Source organism: Rhea pennata, chromosome 1 (assembly GCF_028389875.1).
Source record: "Rhea pennata isolate bPtePen1 chromosome 1, bPtePen1.pri, whole genome shotgun sequence".
In the NCBI taxonomy this organism is placed as follows: domain Eukaryota; kingdom Metazoa; phylum Chordata; class Aves; order Rheiformes; family Rheidae; genus Rhea; species Rhea pennata.
In genome coordinates, this window is record NC_084663.1 from 20,344,921 (window position 1) to 20,361,876 (window position 16,956).

Consider the following 16,956-nt stretch of genomic DNA (forward strand, 5'->3'; position numbering starts at 1 on the left):
CCGTCTGGCCATGTTGGGTGCGGGCAGAGCGCGCGCCCAGCAGCGGAAAGGCTCTAAGCCGGCTCACGGCCGCCAAATAGAAATGGCGGCCAGCTTTGAAGCCCCCAAGGCGCTGCCAGCTACCCATACTTACAATGGCGGCGGAATACGAGGCAAACCAGCATCGCTCCCGCTGCCCAACCCTCTCCTCCACCCTCAGCGCACGCGGGAGGCTCCAATTGGTCCGTGGCGTGGCGGGCACTGATTGGACCACGTTCCTCCACTGCGGCACCTCCACCAATAAGCGCCGGAAGCTGGAGCGTGCGTATGGCTGACGCGGAAATCTGAATGGAGCTCGCGGGCCGGCACCCGTCTGGTTGCTACGGGGGCCGGGGCGGGGCGAAGCCCGGGTAATGCGCTGCTCGCGCGGCCGGCGCCGCCGTCGCTGAGGCCGGCACAGCTCGGCGCCGGGAGCTCCTTGCCCCTGCCCCTTCCCCTCGCCATGCGGCGCTGCCCCGCGCCTCGCCCCGGCCGAGCGCCGCTGGCCGTGGCGCTGTGCGCCGCCCTGCTGCTGCTGCCGCCGGCCGCCCTGGGCGCCGGCGAGCGCCGCCGCCTGGCGTGCTCCACCTGCCGCGGCATCGTGGACAGGTTCAAGCAGGTGGGCGCCGGGGCCGGGAGGGTCCCGCGGGGCCTCGCTGCGGAGCTCCGCGACGCGCGGGGAGGGGGCGGCCGCGCAGGCCGCTCCGCACCTGCCGCCCCGAGGCGGGGCCGCGCGGGCCGCGCCGGGCCGGGCTCCGCGCCGGGGGCGGCTCCTCGGTGCCGCCTGCCTCGCCCCGCGGCAGCTCGGGTGGCCTCGGCGAGCGGTGCGGAGCAGCCGCGGGTCGCCTAGCAGCGACAGCGAGGAGGCGCCGCCGTGGTGCTGCCTCCTCTCGCGGCTCTGGGAGCGCGGCCGGTAAAGCGCCTCGTCCCCCCGCAGCACCCCGGTGGGAAGTCCTCTGCGTGACAGGCCGCTCCCCTGACGTCGAACCGATATGTGGCAGCGTTTCTCTCTCATCTTAAGTAACAGTTCTAGCCTTCGGGGTAGTAGGGAGTCTAGTAAACTCCTTGTGCCTTGCCAACGAAATTTGGGTGGTTTCATGCAAAAAGATAAACTTGCTACGTTTCTGGTAGCGTGCTAGCAGATTTTGTGTGACTTGTTCATCATCATGCCTTAAAAAGCGTGGGTCCTGTTACTTGTAATAGTGAGACAGCGTAAATTCAATGTGTGCATCAAGGGGGGCTCTGTAGCCACAGAGTTCACAAAAGCTTAAAAGCTTTGTTTATCTTCAGTGTTCTAGGCATGATAAATGAGTTTAATTTCTGGGATTTTTCACAAAGTATCATTTGGTGAGTATTGTGACGTTTAGCTGAATTGTCCTGTTGTGGTTTAGTTAACTTGACCAGTTACGTGGTTAACGGTGAGGATTGGTCTAAGTAGTACTGGTAGTATGACTAAAGAATGAAGTAGAAGGCTAATTCAATTCCCTTGTAAACTATCAGAGAAAAAGGTATAAATTTTGATACTTATGAGAGCCTTCATTTGCATCAAAAAACATATAAAGTCTTTCTTTCTTATTTTGAAAAATGAAGCATAATGTAATGCTATGACCTATCCTTTCTCACTTCTGTGTTATCAGTTGCCCTTTTTCATACAGCAGTTTGATTAGCAACTTCAGAGCTTTACTGAAGTTTCTGCAAGGCACTTCTCATAATTTTTATTTAATTACTTACTAATTTTGGTTAGAAAACAATACTATTTTCTACTTGAATTCTTTTGGTACTTTCATTTGTCAGGGATTAGCAGATACAGCTAAAAAGAATTTTGGTGGTGGAAACACTGCTTGGGAAGAGAAGACACTATCAAAGTATGAATCCAGGTAAACTGCCTCAGTGCTTTTGGTTCAGCTACACTTAATATTCACTGTCTGGAACTTAAAAATGGAGTGTTCCAATTAAAGGTCATACAATGTAACCTGCTATATTTTAGTAAGAATTTAAGATTCATATGTATTTGCAGTTAAGAGTAAAGACTGAAAGTTCTTATTAATGGTCTGGCTCATTTCTGACAACAATAAAAGCTGATGTTGTTATTGGTCATAGTACTTTTTTTTCTATTTAAGTCCATTAAAAATGATGTTTAGAGTATAACTAAGTTATTGATGTAAAAGCAGTGGATTTAGTCTTGGCAGTACTGCCATACTTATTTTAGGATTAAATTGGTAACTGCTGCCTAAAGTCTGCACTCATTTGGTGTCAAATAACTAGAAGTGCAGATTTCTGTAGTCTTTTGTATATATGTTTTATTACTAAGCAAAGTGGTCTGGTATCTTTCTCCTAAGTTTCAGATTCAGTTTTTAATCTTAGTTTGATCACTGAGATGTAAGTATGGGATTTCTAGACTTCAGTTACTGTTAGCTTCATGGGCTTGTATTACTAATACCTGAATTTTACTGTTCTCACTTGGGAGAAATATGGCACTTGAAACTTGCTGGAAAGATAAAAATCTAATAAACCTATAATCTGCAAACATAATAAGTAATACAGACAAGCTAGAGTGATTTTTTTTTTTGTAGTGGTCCTTCTAATCTTTTTTGTTGAAATAATATTAACTAATTTTTTTTTTTACTGTATTTTCTTCGTCTTGGAACTAGTTCAGAACACACCATAAGCTGATAAGGTAGTCTAGGCTGAAGTTTAGCTTCTCTTATGATATCTAGAATCATGTCATACTATTTTAAAGTTAAACTTATGACTTCCCTCTTCCCCCCACTCTTAGTGAAATCCGTCTAGTAGAGATCATAGAGAATCTGTGTGACAGCAGCAACTTTGAATGTAACAACATGGTAGAAGAGCATGAAGAACATATAGAGAAGTGGTGGTTCAAACTGTAAGTAACAGTATTTTTTGTGCAGGTCTGTGCGTGGACAAATATGTAAGAGTGTATAGTGTTAATGTTAAATCCTGTGTCCAATCAATAAGCGTATGTTAGTTGTAGCATAAAGCTGGAAAGCATATAATTAAAAGTTTATTTTGTTCTTTTTATGGTTATGCTGTAACCATAGATAGATGTGCAAGTTTGAAGAATCATTATGAGCTTGCTTTGTACTGAATGCTCCAAATTCAGTTTCCACCCATGAGTGAAAGTAGTGTCCAGCTGTACATCAGCAGGAGGAGAGGAGATCATCTGAACATTTTGGATGAAAAAGAAAGCCTGCTGGAATATTTTGTTTACTCAAAATGATTAATATTTGTTCTACTATTCTACTATAATCAATGAATGAGTGTTTTTTTCTTAAGTGGATAATATGCTAGACCAAGATTTTTCAGTCCTCAGGCTGTTTTTTCCTATATATGGTACGAATGTTTGATTCAGTCAGCCAGGCAGAGATATCAGATGGCTTGTGTTGGGGATCCTGTTGGGGATCCCGTGGTGCAATTTTGGGGAACTGAAAATTTGCATTGGAGAGGGGCTCATCTACTTTTTTTTTTTCCTGCTGTGTCCCATACAGAGCTGGATTGGCTAATTCCTTGTTATGCTTCGAAAGTTGCCATTGGGTACTGCTGAGTTCAGGCTAACTTCTAATCCTAAGTGCTGTTGCGCTTAATTGCGCTTAAAGTTGCACTTAAAATTCCCTTGTTTTCATTTCCTAAAGTATGGCACCAAAACATCCAATATTGCCTGTCATTTGCTATCTCCTGCTACCTCTGCAGTTATCAGTGGGGTATTGAGGCAAACTAACACTGGAAAACTTTGGACTTTATTACTTTGATCCCACTTTTCTCTATTCCTTTGCCTTTAAACTCTAGGGGACTTTGTTTCTTATTTTTTTTCCCCCACCCTGAAACATTATTTTTTTTTCTCCTCCTTGCAATGAAAAATACTGGATACTAGTAAGTCCTGGAGTTAGATCCCTTGAGGATGAGTGTAGCAGCTGCCCTATCTGCCTTCCAATCTGTCCCACGATTTCTACTGTAAATAAGCTTTATATGTACCACTATAATTAGTGTGAGGATGGCTTTGTAGCATGTAAATTTATTTTCTTGACTCCAAATCACATTTATTATAAGTATTCTTTACTTCCTTAAACTGCCAGTTCTGCCACTTGGTCAGAATTCAATAGAATAAACTGCCATTATGCCATTTCTGGATGAGATACTGGATAAGGATTTTTGATAACCCATTTGGTCCTTAATGACTGTCTCATAGCTCATTTTGTTACCTGACTGTATAGGAATTGAATGTATATTAATATGCAAATTGAAGCAAAGGTGAGATACACAAGCCAGAATAAAATCTAGCTCATTTTCCTGAAACTTTCTTTGTAGAACTGAAAGAAATTGGCCTTAGACTAGAGAATTTGACCAAGCAGATCTAAAATGTTTTATAACATGTTCATAAAATGTATTTGCTAATAGTGTCTTTTTGGAAAGTTTGCCTATTTGATAAACATTTGAGTGCAATTGATTAACTTTGCCTTCTGTCTTTGCACTTAAAATATTAAAAACATCATTCATTTTTTTTGATAGTTTCCAAAGACAGTTTGCCATGGGTACCTTAGATATCCTCCCCCCCCACCAAGTTTTGTCATTCTAAGTAAGTGGTACTTTACTTGAATTCGCTTTTGGGGGCCTGAGCCTTGGAGTTGGTACAACCAGATGTAATAGTCTAAAAAGAGAAGCTGAAAAAAAATCCTGTCATGGGAGTTGCTGAAGACCTAACTACTGTCAGACACTACTAAATTTCTAAACCTTCAGTAGAGCTTTCCTTTTAATAAAGATATGAGATTTTGCTCTATATTTATACTATAGGAATTAGCCCTTTAAATTAACATTCAGAACGCTAGTCTTCATGCTTGCTTACAAAATAATACTTACTGATTTTGCTGTTAATTTGGCACGTATTACTGTTAGGGCATATTCTAGAGTAGCACATGACTTTTAACTTCTTAATATAAGAAAGTCCTTCTGAAATATTACTTGATTCATCTTTTTTTTTTAAAAAAAAGAGGAGGAATTACAATGCGTGCTGTTAAGAATGAGGTCTGCAGTAATTTGAGCAAATGTTGATAGCTGTTCTGAGTTCTCTTCTACATTCTTGAGAAGGGAGTAATCTTTAAAGATAAAGAAATAGCAGCCCTCTTTAAAGAGGAGGACACTAGTAAGACTATTTAAACTGAAGTAGTTTTACTGATAACTTATCTCACATCTTCCATTTAAATACAAGCTATAAAATATGAGTAGAGTCTGATAATAGTGTTACAGTTTAAAAGATAAATTTAAAACAAAAAAACTGAGTTGGAGGACTTCTAGAAGCTGGTTCCTGAAATAAGATTTTCTTCTTTTCAGAAAAGAAAGCACTGCAAAGGTGTCTAATCTTGTGATGTGTAATAAATGTCTTGTATGATTCTTAAATAACTCTTTCCAAGATTAATTTTGATTCCATTGTACAAGTTCAGTTGTGTGAGATGACTATCAAAGAATGTTTATTCTTTTAATTGATAAATGAATGTCTTCTGTGTACAGAAAGAAGAAGTATCCTGATTTGTTTAAGTGGTTTTGCATAGAAACGATAGAAGTTTGTTGCCCTGCTGGCATGTATGGACCAGATTGCCTTGGTAAGTATTTTAAATGAAAAAAAGTGTGCTTTTCACCCATTCATCTCAATCTTTCCTCGAATAAACTGATAAAGTACAATACTTGAGACACCAACTGCTGTGTAGTAAACACCTGTCTGCTGCCTTGTACCTGTCTTGGGAGAATCCTGCCTGAACTTCCAGGGATGAAGGAGTGTAGAAAGCTATCAAGTGTAGTTGTATGTACAGAGTCCCTGTGATCAAATGGTGTTGATTATCCACACCTGAACCATGCTTCAAGGGTCTCTGACATCTGGTGATTAGATGGCCTTTCAGAAGCTATGTAGAAAACAGACCTTGCCACTTTATTCTCAAAACCAGTGAAAAACACAGCTTGGGAATTAAATGAAAATTCACAAATGAGGATTAGATAAATGGAGAATGGGAGAAATAGGTGGGAGGAAGTTGGAGAAAAAGTAAGGTCTATGAGCAAGAGTGGTAAAGCAGGCATTTCGGTCACTAAGTTTGTATAACTTAAAAATTTGTAAAACTGCACCATCTTACAGAGCAGCTTGGCCTCTTATATTAGGAGGTGTTAAAAGTGAAATGTTAATGCCTGACACTGATGTAAATGATCACTAGTAGTTTTTGCAATTGCTGTATGAAGGTTCTCAGAAATCCGGAATAAAGGTACCAACTTCAGTCATGAAGTTAGGAAAATAGATAAAAATCTAAGCCATAGTCTTTACCCAAGATGAAGTTTATTACTTGACTTCCCTGGAGATTGTTTTAAGTTCTTATTATACATTAATATGTTAGTGAGAATTCCTTGTTCTGTGTTTTTTGCTTGTTGTCAAGGGAAAAAGATTCTGGAAAATCTATCCTGTTACAGTGTAATTACTGTTTTTTATGTTTTATTGTCTCTGAAATAAGGGACTTCAGGTGATTGTGGCTCAGAATAGGAAGCTACTTTCTTTTATGTCTTATTCAAAAATGTTTTTCCTTCTTAGCTTGCCGTGGTGGGTCAGAAAGACCTTGTCATGGAAATGGCCACTGTGATGGTGATGGTACCCGGGGTGGAGATGGCTCATGTAGTTGCAACAAGGAATATACAGGAGACTTTTGTTTGGACTGTTCTAATGGTTACTACAGTACCTTGAAAAATGAGACACATGCTGTTTGTACAGGTAACAAACTCCTTGTAATGTGTTTAGATCCTTGTCTTCAGTCTTCACTTTTCCTAGACAAAAATAGGAAAACTTATAAATGGATAAGTGGACAAAAATAGTTACAGGAAAATAGTCTTTAATTACTTGGCTTTAATTGTAAAGAACGTCAGTCAGTCCATCATTGTTGTGGAATATCGAGGATTTGGAAAGTCACCTTCCAAATTCCACTTGATTTTTTTTTTTTTTTTTTAAGTAAGAAGCAGAATTTTATCTATTCTTCAGGGGGGAGCAGAGGGAAAAAGCTCAATTTTTTTAGCCAAAGTGTAGTAAGGAAAGTCTTGAGCTGAAGTTGATCAGGAGTTAGTGGAGTATTTTTAAAGACGTTTTCTTTTTTTCTCATATCTCATACTTAATTGGAATAAGTCATGAAAACAGCTGATCTGTAATGTATATTCCAGTTAAGTACATATGTTTCATTAAGTACATGAAAGTTTTGCCAAATTTTAGGAATGAATTTCACCTTTTTTCTTTAGGAGAATAGGATTGAGTTACTCTAGATTTTTTTCATGTGTTTTTACATGTTGAATAAGGTTGTTAGTAACTAAATTATGGCTAATAATCTAAAAGTATTTTTCAACATTATATACGTTGTTTTTCATCTAGTTGTGTAGTAATTCTTATGTACAGACACAGACAAAAACAGAAGGTTTATCCAGTCAACTGAATTTCTGATGTGCTTCCCTGGTTTTAAGATTAGCATCATTTTATACATTACTTCAGTTGCAACTATCTATAAGACCAGTCTCATGATTCATTACGTAATAGTGCTGAGTGTAGTGTTTATGAACTATTTCTCATCCCTATGCAGTTGGAATGAAGTTTATTCTCTTGATCTCTTCTCTAAGTATTTCAAAATTGGACCTGCCACACCTAGTCAGTAGAATTTTACAGCACTCAGTTCTCAGTGGTACACTCCTCTGTAATTGTCAGGTTTGACTTCATCACTGCAAATACCTTCCTGAGAAAAAGCTTACTGTATGGTTCTTGGCTTGGATGACTAGTTTTGGTAGAATGGACCTGCATTTCTGTAAAATATATTGCTCTAAAGTTGAGTTAAAATCTTGTGAATGAGAGGGTCAAGCTAGTAAAGTGTAATAGCTTCTAGTGAATCCTAAATAACGTTCTTTGATTTGTAGATGTAAACTTGTTTTGGATTCCCCTGTTTGGACAAAGCTCTTCATAGTCTTTTCTTTTCTCAGCCTGCCATGTTGCCTGTAAAACTTGCACTGGATCAAGTAATAAGGACTGCCAAGACTGTAAAGAAGGCTGGATCAAAAACGAAGAAGCAGCTTGTGTGGGTGAGTAATCCTTGCTAGACTTCAAACAAGATTTGCAATAGCAGTGGCTAATAAGATTAGGTTACATCAGGTTTTAAAATATTCTGAGTTTTTTGTCAGTTTAGATTTCTGCAACTTATAGGGATGGCTTTTTAACTACTTCCACATTGCAGGGGAATGTAGATCAAACTTTTTCTTCCCTCAATGATTAATCAGGTAATCACCCCCTGGTGATTATAGTTGCATTGAGCAAGCTGATTGCTTCTTACATTTTTTTTTTTTTTTTTAATTCAGTGGATTACAGATAATAGCAAGTGGGGTGCTTCTTTTAAGATATGATGTTTGTTTATTTGAATACTAAAGAATGCAGAACTACTTAAACTGCTTTCCCAACTACTGGCAGACTCCTGTCAACTTGTGTAAATATTTTTTTGGTAGTTACACAATGGTTTTCATTGTTATATATTTATAAATATTCAGCCCTGATAGGGTACAAACATCTCAGTAAAAGCCAGCCACACTAACTTTTCCAATTATTGAGGAGAAATTATTCCAAGAAAGATCAAGTGCAGCACTTCCATTTATGTGCTTGTCTATTTTTAGATTAGCAGACTAGCATTTGTATCAGTTTGAGATGATATGTATGGAACATTTAAGGAAAAACCCTGATACCTAAAATATTCTCAATGCAGAACTGCACTAGGGGAAAGAGTAACACATTCGAATCAGAAGTTCTTTAACAACAAGCAGATGAAGTATCCTATAACACTGTTTAATTGATCAAGTTAAACCACTAAAAGAAAAAATAATTAAAAATAGAAACAGTATCTTACAAGTTGCATGAATGTCACTACTCTTGAAAAATACTAATGAAAATTAAGATTTGAGCAGGTATCGCAGTAGCTGTAACTTAGGTAACTGTAGAACACCTCAGATTTTTAAGATGCTCCAGTATTGTCATCTGTACAGCTGTTTTGCAAAATAATCACAACTGAACATGTACAGGTTAAATTTAAGAATTAGTAGGAATGATGTCAACAGCAACAAGATCAGATGGACAGCAAGGATGACTGAAATAGCCTTTCCTTGTCTGATTTTTTTTAGTTTTGAGTACTATTGCACCCTTTCCTTGATTTCCCAAGATTAGCAGGTTTTAGCTACCTGGGTAGAACTGGTTTTCAGCTTGACTGATCCTAACCAAAACTTTGCTTTCTCCAGTTTGGCCTTTGAATAGGAAACTAATCCGTGTGTGTGCATTTGATTTCCCCCCTCCCCCCAATACTTTAAAATTAGTTACATGACTTGGTAAAATTAGTTGCATAGCTTAGAAGCACCAAAATCAAAAGTATTCCAGAACAGTAGCCTGCTTGCTCGTTTGTTGTACTATTTACATAAAAAGCATAAAGAACACATGTGAAATAGCTGCCATCCCTGTCATTTTCAAGTCAGTTTTCTGGAAGTTTTCATTAGCTTAACTTAATCTCCTGAATTTTGGATATATTTGTTATTGTCTTCACAAAACAACTTCTGGGGATCATGATTTTGTTTTGTTTTGCAAGTTCAAGCTGGACAAATCAGTATAAGTTACTAAGTTACTTTTATGTCCAGGATGTCGCATATCTGATTCTAAACTCATCATAATGATAACTTTGAATGCAGTGCAAGTTTATAGCTTTTGTGAGCCAGTTCCTACAGAGTCTTGAAGCATGGCATTGAAATAATCATGATTAACTAGATGGATATATTTCAGATAACTTTTCACTTCTATTTCAGATATGGATGAGTGTGCTGGTTCTCCTTGCAAAGATGATCAGTATTGTTTGAATACAGATGGATCCTTCTCATGCAAAGGTTTCTTTCTGATCTTGTTTTTTATCTTCTAGAATTGTATTCTAGAAAGACAACACTACTTTCACTGTATTCGCTTAAAGATGTTTTTTGAAAGATATTTCATGAGTACAAGTATTTTGAGTACAAATTGGAAAAGGAGCTTGAACCATTGTAGTGAAGAGAAATGGTTTAAGGATCACTATTTTGTTTGACAGAAGAACACCATTTGAAGGGTTCTTGTTTCTTTTTTTTTTTCTTTGTTGGAAGAGAAGAGCCTTTTCAGTATAATCTAGTCTCTTTCTGCCCTGTCAACTTGCATGGTTTTGAAGATTTTTGAATGTATCTTGTTCCTTAACAAACTTCTTACCTAGTAAGTTTCAAAGGAGGTTTATTCCTGTTTTTGAAGATGAAATAGATTTAAAAAATACTGACTTGTTTCTTAAATTTTTAACTTGAGATAACACTAGAGAATCATCTGATTATACTAGGGTCTAGTATAATGTTATCTGGTACAAACTGAGTGTGGGAAGAGTGAGGCTCACTTGACAAAGGTGAAAAGTTATCTGGTTATTTCTTGTGTGGGTAAGCTGATTGGCTTTAAGGATAATACTTTTTTAACTTGTATTTATTTGAGTTTTTATACTTTTCCTTTAGCGTGTGATGCTAGCTGTGTAGGTTGCACAGGGGAAGGCTCTGACAAGTGTAAGGCCTGTGCATCTGGATACATAAAAGAAGACGAAAAGTGTACAGGTTGGTGGATTTAACAATATATTGTAAAATGGCATTTAACTTGCTCTTACGTAGCCAAACTGAGGACTGTTAAGCACTTTCATGTTGTTTTAATTAAGTTTTTGAGCCTTTGGAAATGCTATAACGGCTAGATTCCAAAAAAAGAAAAATATTAACAATACATATACACTACAAGTGAAACAGGTTTACCAAAGAAACAAAGTATTTTATAGCTGATTCAGGAAGGAAATACCTGAGTCTCTTGTCAGTTACACTCTCACATCTAAAGAAGCGTGAGGTATTCCTGTTGCAGAACTGGATATCAAGTGTTTCAGTGGGAATTCTGTTGTGCTTCTGTTAATTCATTGATGTCCAAATTCAGATGATACTAGTTAACAGTCAATTATAACACTGAAATAATACTAAGAAGAGTGAAAATGAAGTTCCCTGCAGGAGGAGAACTGAAGGTACTGAGAATAAGTACAATTTGTACAAATAAGTACAAATGAATGGAAAGTACAAATATGACAGTGCAATATTTACAGGTTCCCTTCCCTTTAGTTGTACCTGGTTGGCATCAAAAGAATATCACCATTGGAAATCACCGTTGGTAGATTGAGAGGAATGAAATTACCTAATTTTCTCACCTAGGGCCTATAAAACATGTAAAACAGTACTGTCTCTGTAGGTTTGAAACTGTCTGAAGCAGGTTTATAATAACAGATTATTTTAACAGAAGTTAAATCTGTTGCAGCAGCATTCTGCTCCTTAGTGTTTCTACTAGGTAATTAACTGCAGTGCTGTAAATGCTTGGAGAGATTCTATTTGTGATTGGATAGAATTTTGTTTTTAGAGCTGAGCACAAATAACAAAACAATAATGGTGGAATCTTCCCTTTTCTGTCCTATCTCTAGATATAGATGAATGTAACCTTCCAGAAAAAGTATGCATTAGAGAGAATGAAGACTGTGTAAATACTCGAGGTAGTTACAAGTGTGTGTGTTCAGAAGGGTTTGAAGAGAAGGATGGAACATGTGTTCAAACTGTAAAAACAGGCAAGTAGCTTTTTTAACTTCAGAATTTTCAAGTCTTCTGTATCTACAACCTAGAAGTATATTTCGCTCTAAAGGTTTAGTTGTCTGATATGTATATTACCATTAGTGTGTGTGAAATTTCTCCTCTTCCTACAGATGCAATCTCAAGTGGTTTGTGGTGGAGGCTACTTAATCGAGCATATTTTTTTTGCTCAAAGATAATGCATTTTGTCCTGTTCTGTTAAAATTTTTTGCTTAATTCAAGGTTGTATTTGAAAGCCAATACATGTCTGGCTTCATTACATAGTTAAAGTAAACTAGGCAGATTGTTACTATCATAAAAAGGAAGTCTTGTTCCTCCCCATTCTTTTTTCTTTATTTTTAATTCTAATGACTTATGAGCTTTACTTGGTTGCATGAAAAGCTCCTTCAACTCACTGAAATTTCAGAAGCCTAAGCAGAATTCTTTTTTGCTGGATGAATGAGCTGATTTTGTTTATTTTTGTGATCACTCAAGTGCCAGAGTTGGTGTGAAGGTAGAGGGTAAGAAGGAGAAAAAAGATAACGTATGTCTTTTAGTGGTAGGGAGCTGTTTATTTTGACTACCATGAACTGTATCTTCAGTCAAGAAATTCAAATGTAATACTAAATTTTATAATTTGAAACTCTGCTCTTGAGTGCATTAAACGTATTGGATTTTTTTTTTTTAAAAAAAAACAAAGTAAAAGATTATTTTTGCAAAAATGGCTGTAGGAGGATAGATGCAAGGCAGACTCAGTATTATGACTTTACTTTTTTCATATTTCTTAGCTTGTTTATTTTTCCTTAACCTCTACAGTCTGCTTTTTCATCTCAAAATAATAAGGTATTTTGATCTCTGCAGTATTATTTTGTAAGGTCATTCAGTTCAGAGCTTTACTCTCAGTACTCTATTCTTGTTCCTTTAAAAATATAGCTATATAGGTTTCCTGTGCAGATACTCAGGAGACTAGTTATTGTGATGTTTGTGTTTTGTTTTTGTTTTTGTTTTTTTTTTCCTTTATGTAGCTTGCCATTTTATAAGAATAAAACCAAAATGAACTATTTACAAACCGTCTTAACTTTTTCCTAGATTAATGCTATTACTCCCATAATTAAATTGGTCTGCTTCTTAAAGATAGTTGTGTGGTGGTTTTTTTTTTCCTGGTTCGCACTATAATTCTGAGTGAAACTTGCTTCTTGGGTTCAAAAATTAAAATTTCCTCTGAACTTTTGATGTGGAAATCAAACTTTATTGTTAATAGGTGAAAGCAAATGCTTAGAATAGAAATAGCAATGCTGGTTTTGTTTTCCACTGCCAGTGTTATATTAGCTTTTTTGAAATGCCTGCTTGCCTCTAATACAGATTTTATAAGCCTAGACCAGGATACTAGTACAAGTAGTTCTTCTCTATGGCTTTATTGCTTGCCTAGTCCTGATAAATATGCTGATCTGAACTTCTAACAGTTCCTTAAGTCAAAAATATATGGTGTAATTAATAATACATGTTCTTATTTGTATTCTAATTATGATACTTAATTTCCACAGGAGAGGAAATAGAGACTGTAGCAACTGAGCCTTCACCTGGTGTACATGACGACTTATGATCTGCATTCAGAATCAAAAGACATTCCTATCTAAGCTTTTAAATTATTGGACTAAGACTCTGGTATCTGACATACTGTGGAAATGGTATAAATATGCAGGTTGCCATTAGGATTTTTTTTAATGGTGACAAACTGTTCTTTAAGCTGCATTTCCTTATTCTTAAATACCACTTTTGATACAGTTGTTTAAAAACAACACTCTAAATGGGTAAGTATAAAAATTTGAATTAACATAATGTTGTACCCAGCAATTGTACACAAATTGCAGATTTCTCATTCTAGTGCCTACTGGAAACTATTATCTTTTTTGGAAGGACTTACATTGCACTTCATAATTCCAGAAAAAAAGGGAACTGAAGTTTGGTGTTTCTTTTGACATGAGAAGTATTTCTATATTTGAAATACAGCTTTTAGAAATTGTCAATGGAATCTCTTGGGGGTAGGGGGAATGCTGTTCTCTGAAAGGGAATGCTTAATACTGCATTCAATAAAAGTTTATTTTATTTGAGTGTGTCTTAAATTTTTTTAAGCTATTAATACCTTTTGCTCTGTCTGTCTTTCAGCTGGACAGGGAGTACATTCTAGAGTTGATGACTGTATAATTTTTCACTAGAATCTGCTGCTACATGTAGCAGTTTACTTCTCCTCCCCCTCTCCTTCCCCCCCCCCCCCAGCCTGAGCAAGCATAGTATAATCAACTTGTCTCTATCTTGTTGTCTCTTGTGCTGTTTAGGAGGCAAAGCTAATAAGCCCATCATGGACAGCACTTGCTACATGTTTCTAAGCTTAAAGGGAAGTTTAAGAGCTAAAATCGGTTGGTGTATTCTGCAGAAGCTTTCCAACTGTAAGTAAATTAAGGCACACATAGATGCATTAGCTAAAGCTCTGAGGGCAGTGATTAAAATCTGGAATGTACTGAGAGGATAGATACAGGGATATGGAAGGAGTAGACAATGTGGTTAAAATGCTTGGCTATAAAGTCATAAATGCTATTCTGATGTAGTCTGAAATAAAAGGCTGTAAATATTATCGAACAGTTGAGCATTGAAGGCCAAACACATTCCATACACTTAAAATTTCTGTGTTCAGACTGTTTTTGTGATCAGTGAATATAAGATCTGTGAATGCAATAGATACTTATGTGAATATTGTGCAAAAAACTATTTGCTGAATTTTTATGTTGAACAAAAGCTACCAGAGCTGACCTTATGAGCTGAAGTCTTAATGCCCAGTGGTATCAAAATATCTCCATTAGTCATCTTTAAGACCAGTTATTTTCCTTCAGCTAGTATGATTAGAGTATGTTTCTTATTTGAAAGCCTGAGAAAAATCTTTTCCTGGGGTTTTGGTTTAAATGCCAGAGATGGCATTGCTGTTTAGATGGGCCTGCATGCCACATATACTTAGAGCTGCAGGTTAAGTGTTGTATTTAGTAAGTGCTAAACTAAAGGGAGAAAAAGTAAACAGTTTGAGGAACACAGGGAATACAACTCAAGGACCTTTAAGGGTATGGGGTTGGGGGTTTGCCATGGGGAGGATGTGTGTAGTTTTTCTTAACCGTAACTGTCTAAGCCTGTTCTTAATATCAGATGTTAAGAATCTGACAGGTGATTGTTTGAATGGTTTTTGTTGACAGAAAAATGAAGCATCGGTTCTGTTTTAGGAACTACCATTGAATTGCACTAAAAGGAGTTATCTTCCTATCAGGAATATTTCTGCAAAAGTTTCAAGCCAGAAATAATGTTTCCTCACATCAAGAGGAACTTGTTATTTTAAAATCTCTTCAAGGTTTTTGTATAGAGGACAATGGAAGTTATTTGGGATTATTGGGGAATTTCTGAGGGGGACCCTTACAGACAATGCTTTACAATCTGAAAGTGTTCACTTTCTATTTTTCTCAAGCTTTGAGGGGGGGGGGGGAGGTAACAGAATTCACAATTAAGCTCAACTCTAGGATGAAATGATGGAAAAAACAAAACTTCCCAGAATTTGTAGTTCTCTGATTAAAAGGAGAGAAACTTTCTTAGCCTGGACTGCAAAAGGCACAGAAGTTTGAGTAATAATAATAGTCTGATATAACCAAACTGTTCTTTAGGTTCCAGAGAATACGATTCTCTTTCTATTACCATGGTAGAACTATCTGGTGGTGATATTTGCTGAAAAACACAGGGAGATGCTCACTGGTTATTAATAGGCACTATTACCCTTTATTCTCTAGTTCCTACCCTCCTGCCATGATGATTTTCTCCATTGTTCCACATGGAATTTCTGTGAGTAGTCTTAAAAGAAGTAACAGATCCAGAAAGCTTGAATTTAAATACTTAGTTTTCTCTAAAGAAATGTTTATTGAGACAACACTGAGTTTCTAAAGAGTTAATCCTCTCATTTCATTCTACATCTTTGTTTTGCTACCTCAGACTAATTATTATGCTGTTCTAAAGGCAGGAACTCAGAATTTTTCTGTCTGTATTTACTTTTTCTTTCCTTTTCCTTTCCTCTGCCCTGTGTGGAATAGGCATCAGACTCCTGATTTTCTTGGGTTTTGATGCTCATTATCAAAACCAACATCTAGTTATTGGGTTTTTAAACGGACTAGTAGAAACTGACAAGAAAGGCCAAGTGCTTTGTGTTTACTACACCAATCCAGGATACCAATCCTACAGTCAGAAAGCACAAACCTGTTAAAATGCAAGGGGAACAGCTCACTTCCTTGCACTGTAGGAATATCTGGTTATGTAGAGCAAGTTCTTGTACCTACAGTTGAATGGAATTACGAGCCTCAGGTGTCAAAATACACGAGTGTGTTGACAAATGCTTTAAATGTTCCAATATGCCCATTGAACAAGTCTTTGGCCTTAGTGAAATATTGTTTAGTCATTTTTGACATAAACATCAGATGCTAAGGTTATTGGTGAACCTTAATAAGCCTAGTTTTTATGTCATTCCTCCTGGAGTCAAACTGTTCAGGTTATCACTCTGTTGTCAGGTTTGCTGACCTAAGACCAAGCATGCTTTCTGCGGTGAGATAAGCATTGCTCAGTTAGTCATCTAGCCACTTCAAAGGACAAAATTGTTTGGTAGTTATAGCTGAACTCCAAAAGAGGTTGAGCTTGTACTCAAATGGAAACACTTTCCAGCAACAAGCAAACCCACAGGCCTGGCTATTTCAATTAAAGCTCTACTTTACGGTTAACTGCAGTTATTCTACGATTAAAGCTTTCTATCCACAATTTATACCACAGTGCTCCTATAAGTCTAAATTTATGCATCTAAGTATGTGCTGAAATGCTTTCATCTGAGCATTGGGACATAATCTTGATATGGGATTTATTGGCATAAATTCCCAGAATCTCTATCATAGATCTTGAGTTCTGTGCAAAGCATAATGCCATACATTCATAAATATGGTAAAATAGGCCTATTTTGCAAAATAAGTAATGATTAGGTAATTAATTCAGGAAGCCAAAGATCATCTGGAAGGATTCAAGACACACTTATTTCTCAGGAGAGATGCCAAAGCCCATGGGTTATAGACAAGGTCACAATACAGGTCATTGAAGTATGTGGATTATCCTGTGTGAATAAATTTTTTTCCTTGTTAAAAGAGGATTGATACATGCCATGCTTGTTAATTGGGGAGA

The 16,956-nt window shown here is 37.4% G+C and overlaps 1 protein-coding gene across 1 annotated transcript; it reads left to right on the forward strand.

Annotated features, from left to right (window-relative positions):
- The first annotated feature begins 294 nt into the window (after positions 1 to 294).
- Positions 295 to 13,823, forward strand: CRELD2 (cysteine rich with EGF like domains 2). The gene is made up of 10 exons (XM_062599927.1): positions 295 to 637; positions 1,813 to 1,895; positions 2,795 to 2,905; positions 5,542 to 5,633; positions 6,602 to 6,778; positions 8,020 to 8,118; positions 9,871 to 9,948; positions 10,582 to 10,677; positions 11,571 to 11,711; positions 13,257 to 13,823. Exons 1-10 carry the CDS (start codon positions 482 to 484, stop codon positions 13,313 to 13,315), a joined length of 1,092 nt encoding a protein of 363 aa, XP_062455911.1. The 5' UTR covers positions 295 to 481; the 3' UTR covers positions 13,316 to 13,823.
- Positions 13,824 to 16,956: the final 3,133 nt, after the last annotated feature.

What these genes read in the sequence shown, in the direction of transcription:
- CRELD2 (XM_062599927.1), top strand. Translation starts at nt 482, where the DNA reads ATGCGGCGCTGCCCCGCGCCTCGCCCCGGCCGAGCGCCGCTGGCCGTG. An exon ending in TCGTGGACAGGTTCAAGCAG is followed by an intron (nt 638 to 1,812) that starts GTGGGCGCCGGG and finishes TTCATTTGTCAG; the next exon opens with GGATTAGCAGATACAGCTAA. An exon ending in GTATGGACCAGATTGCCTTG is followed by an intron (nt 5,634 to 6,601) that starts GTAAGTATTTTA and finishes TTTCCTTCTTAG; the next exon opens with CTTGCCGTGGTGGGTCAGAA.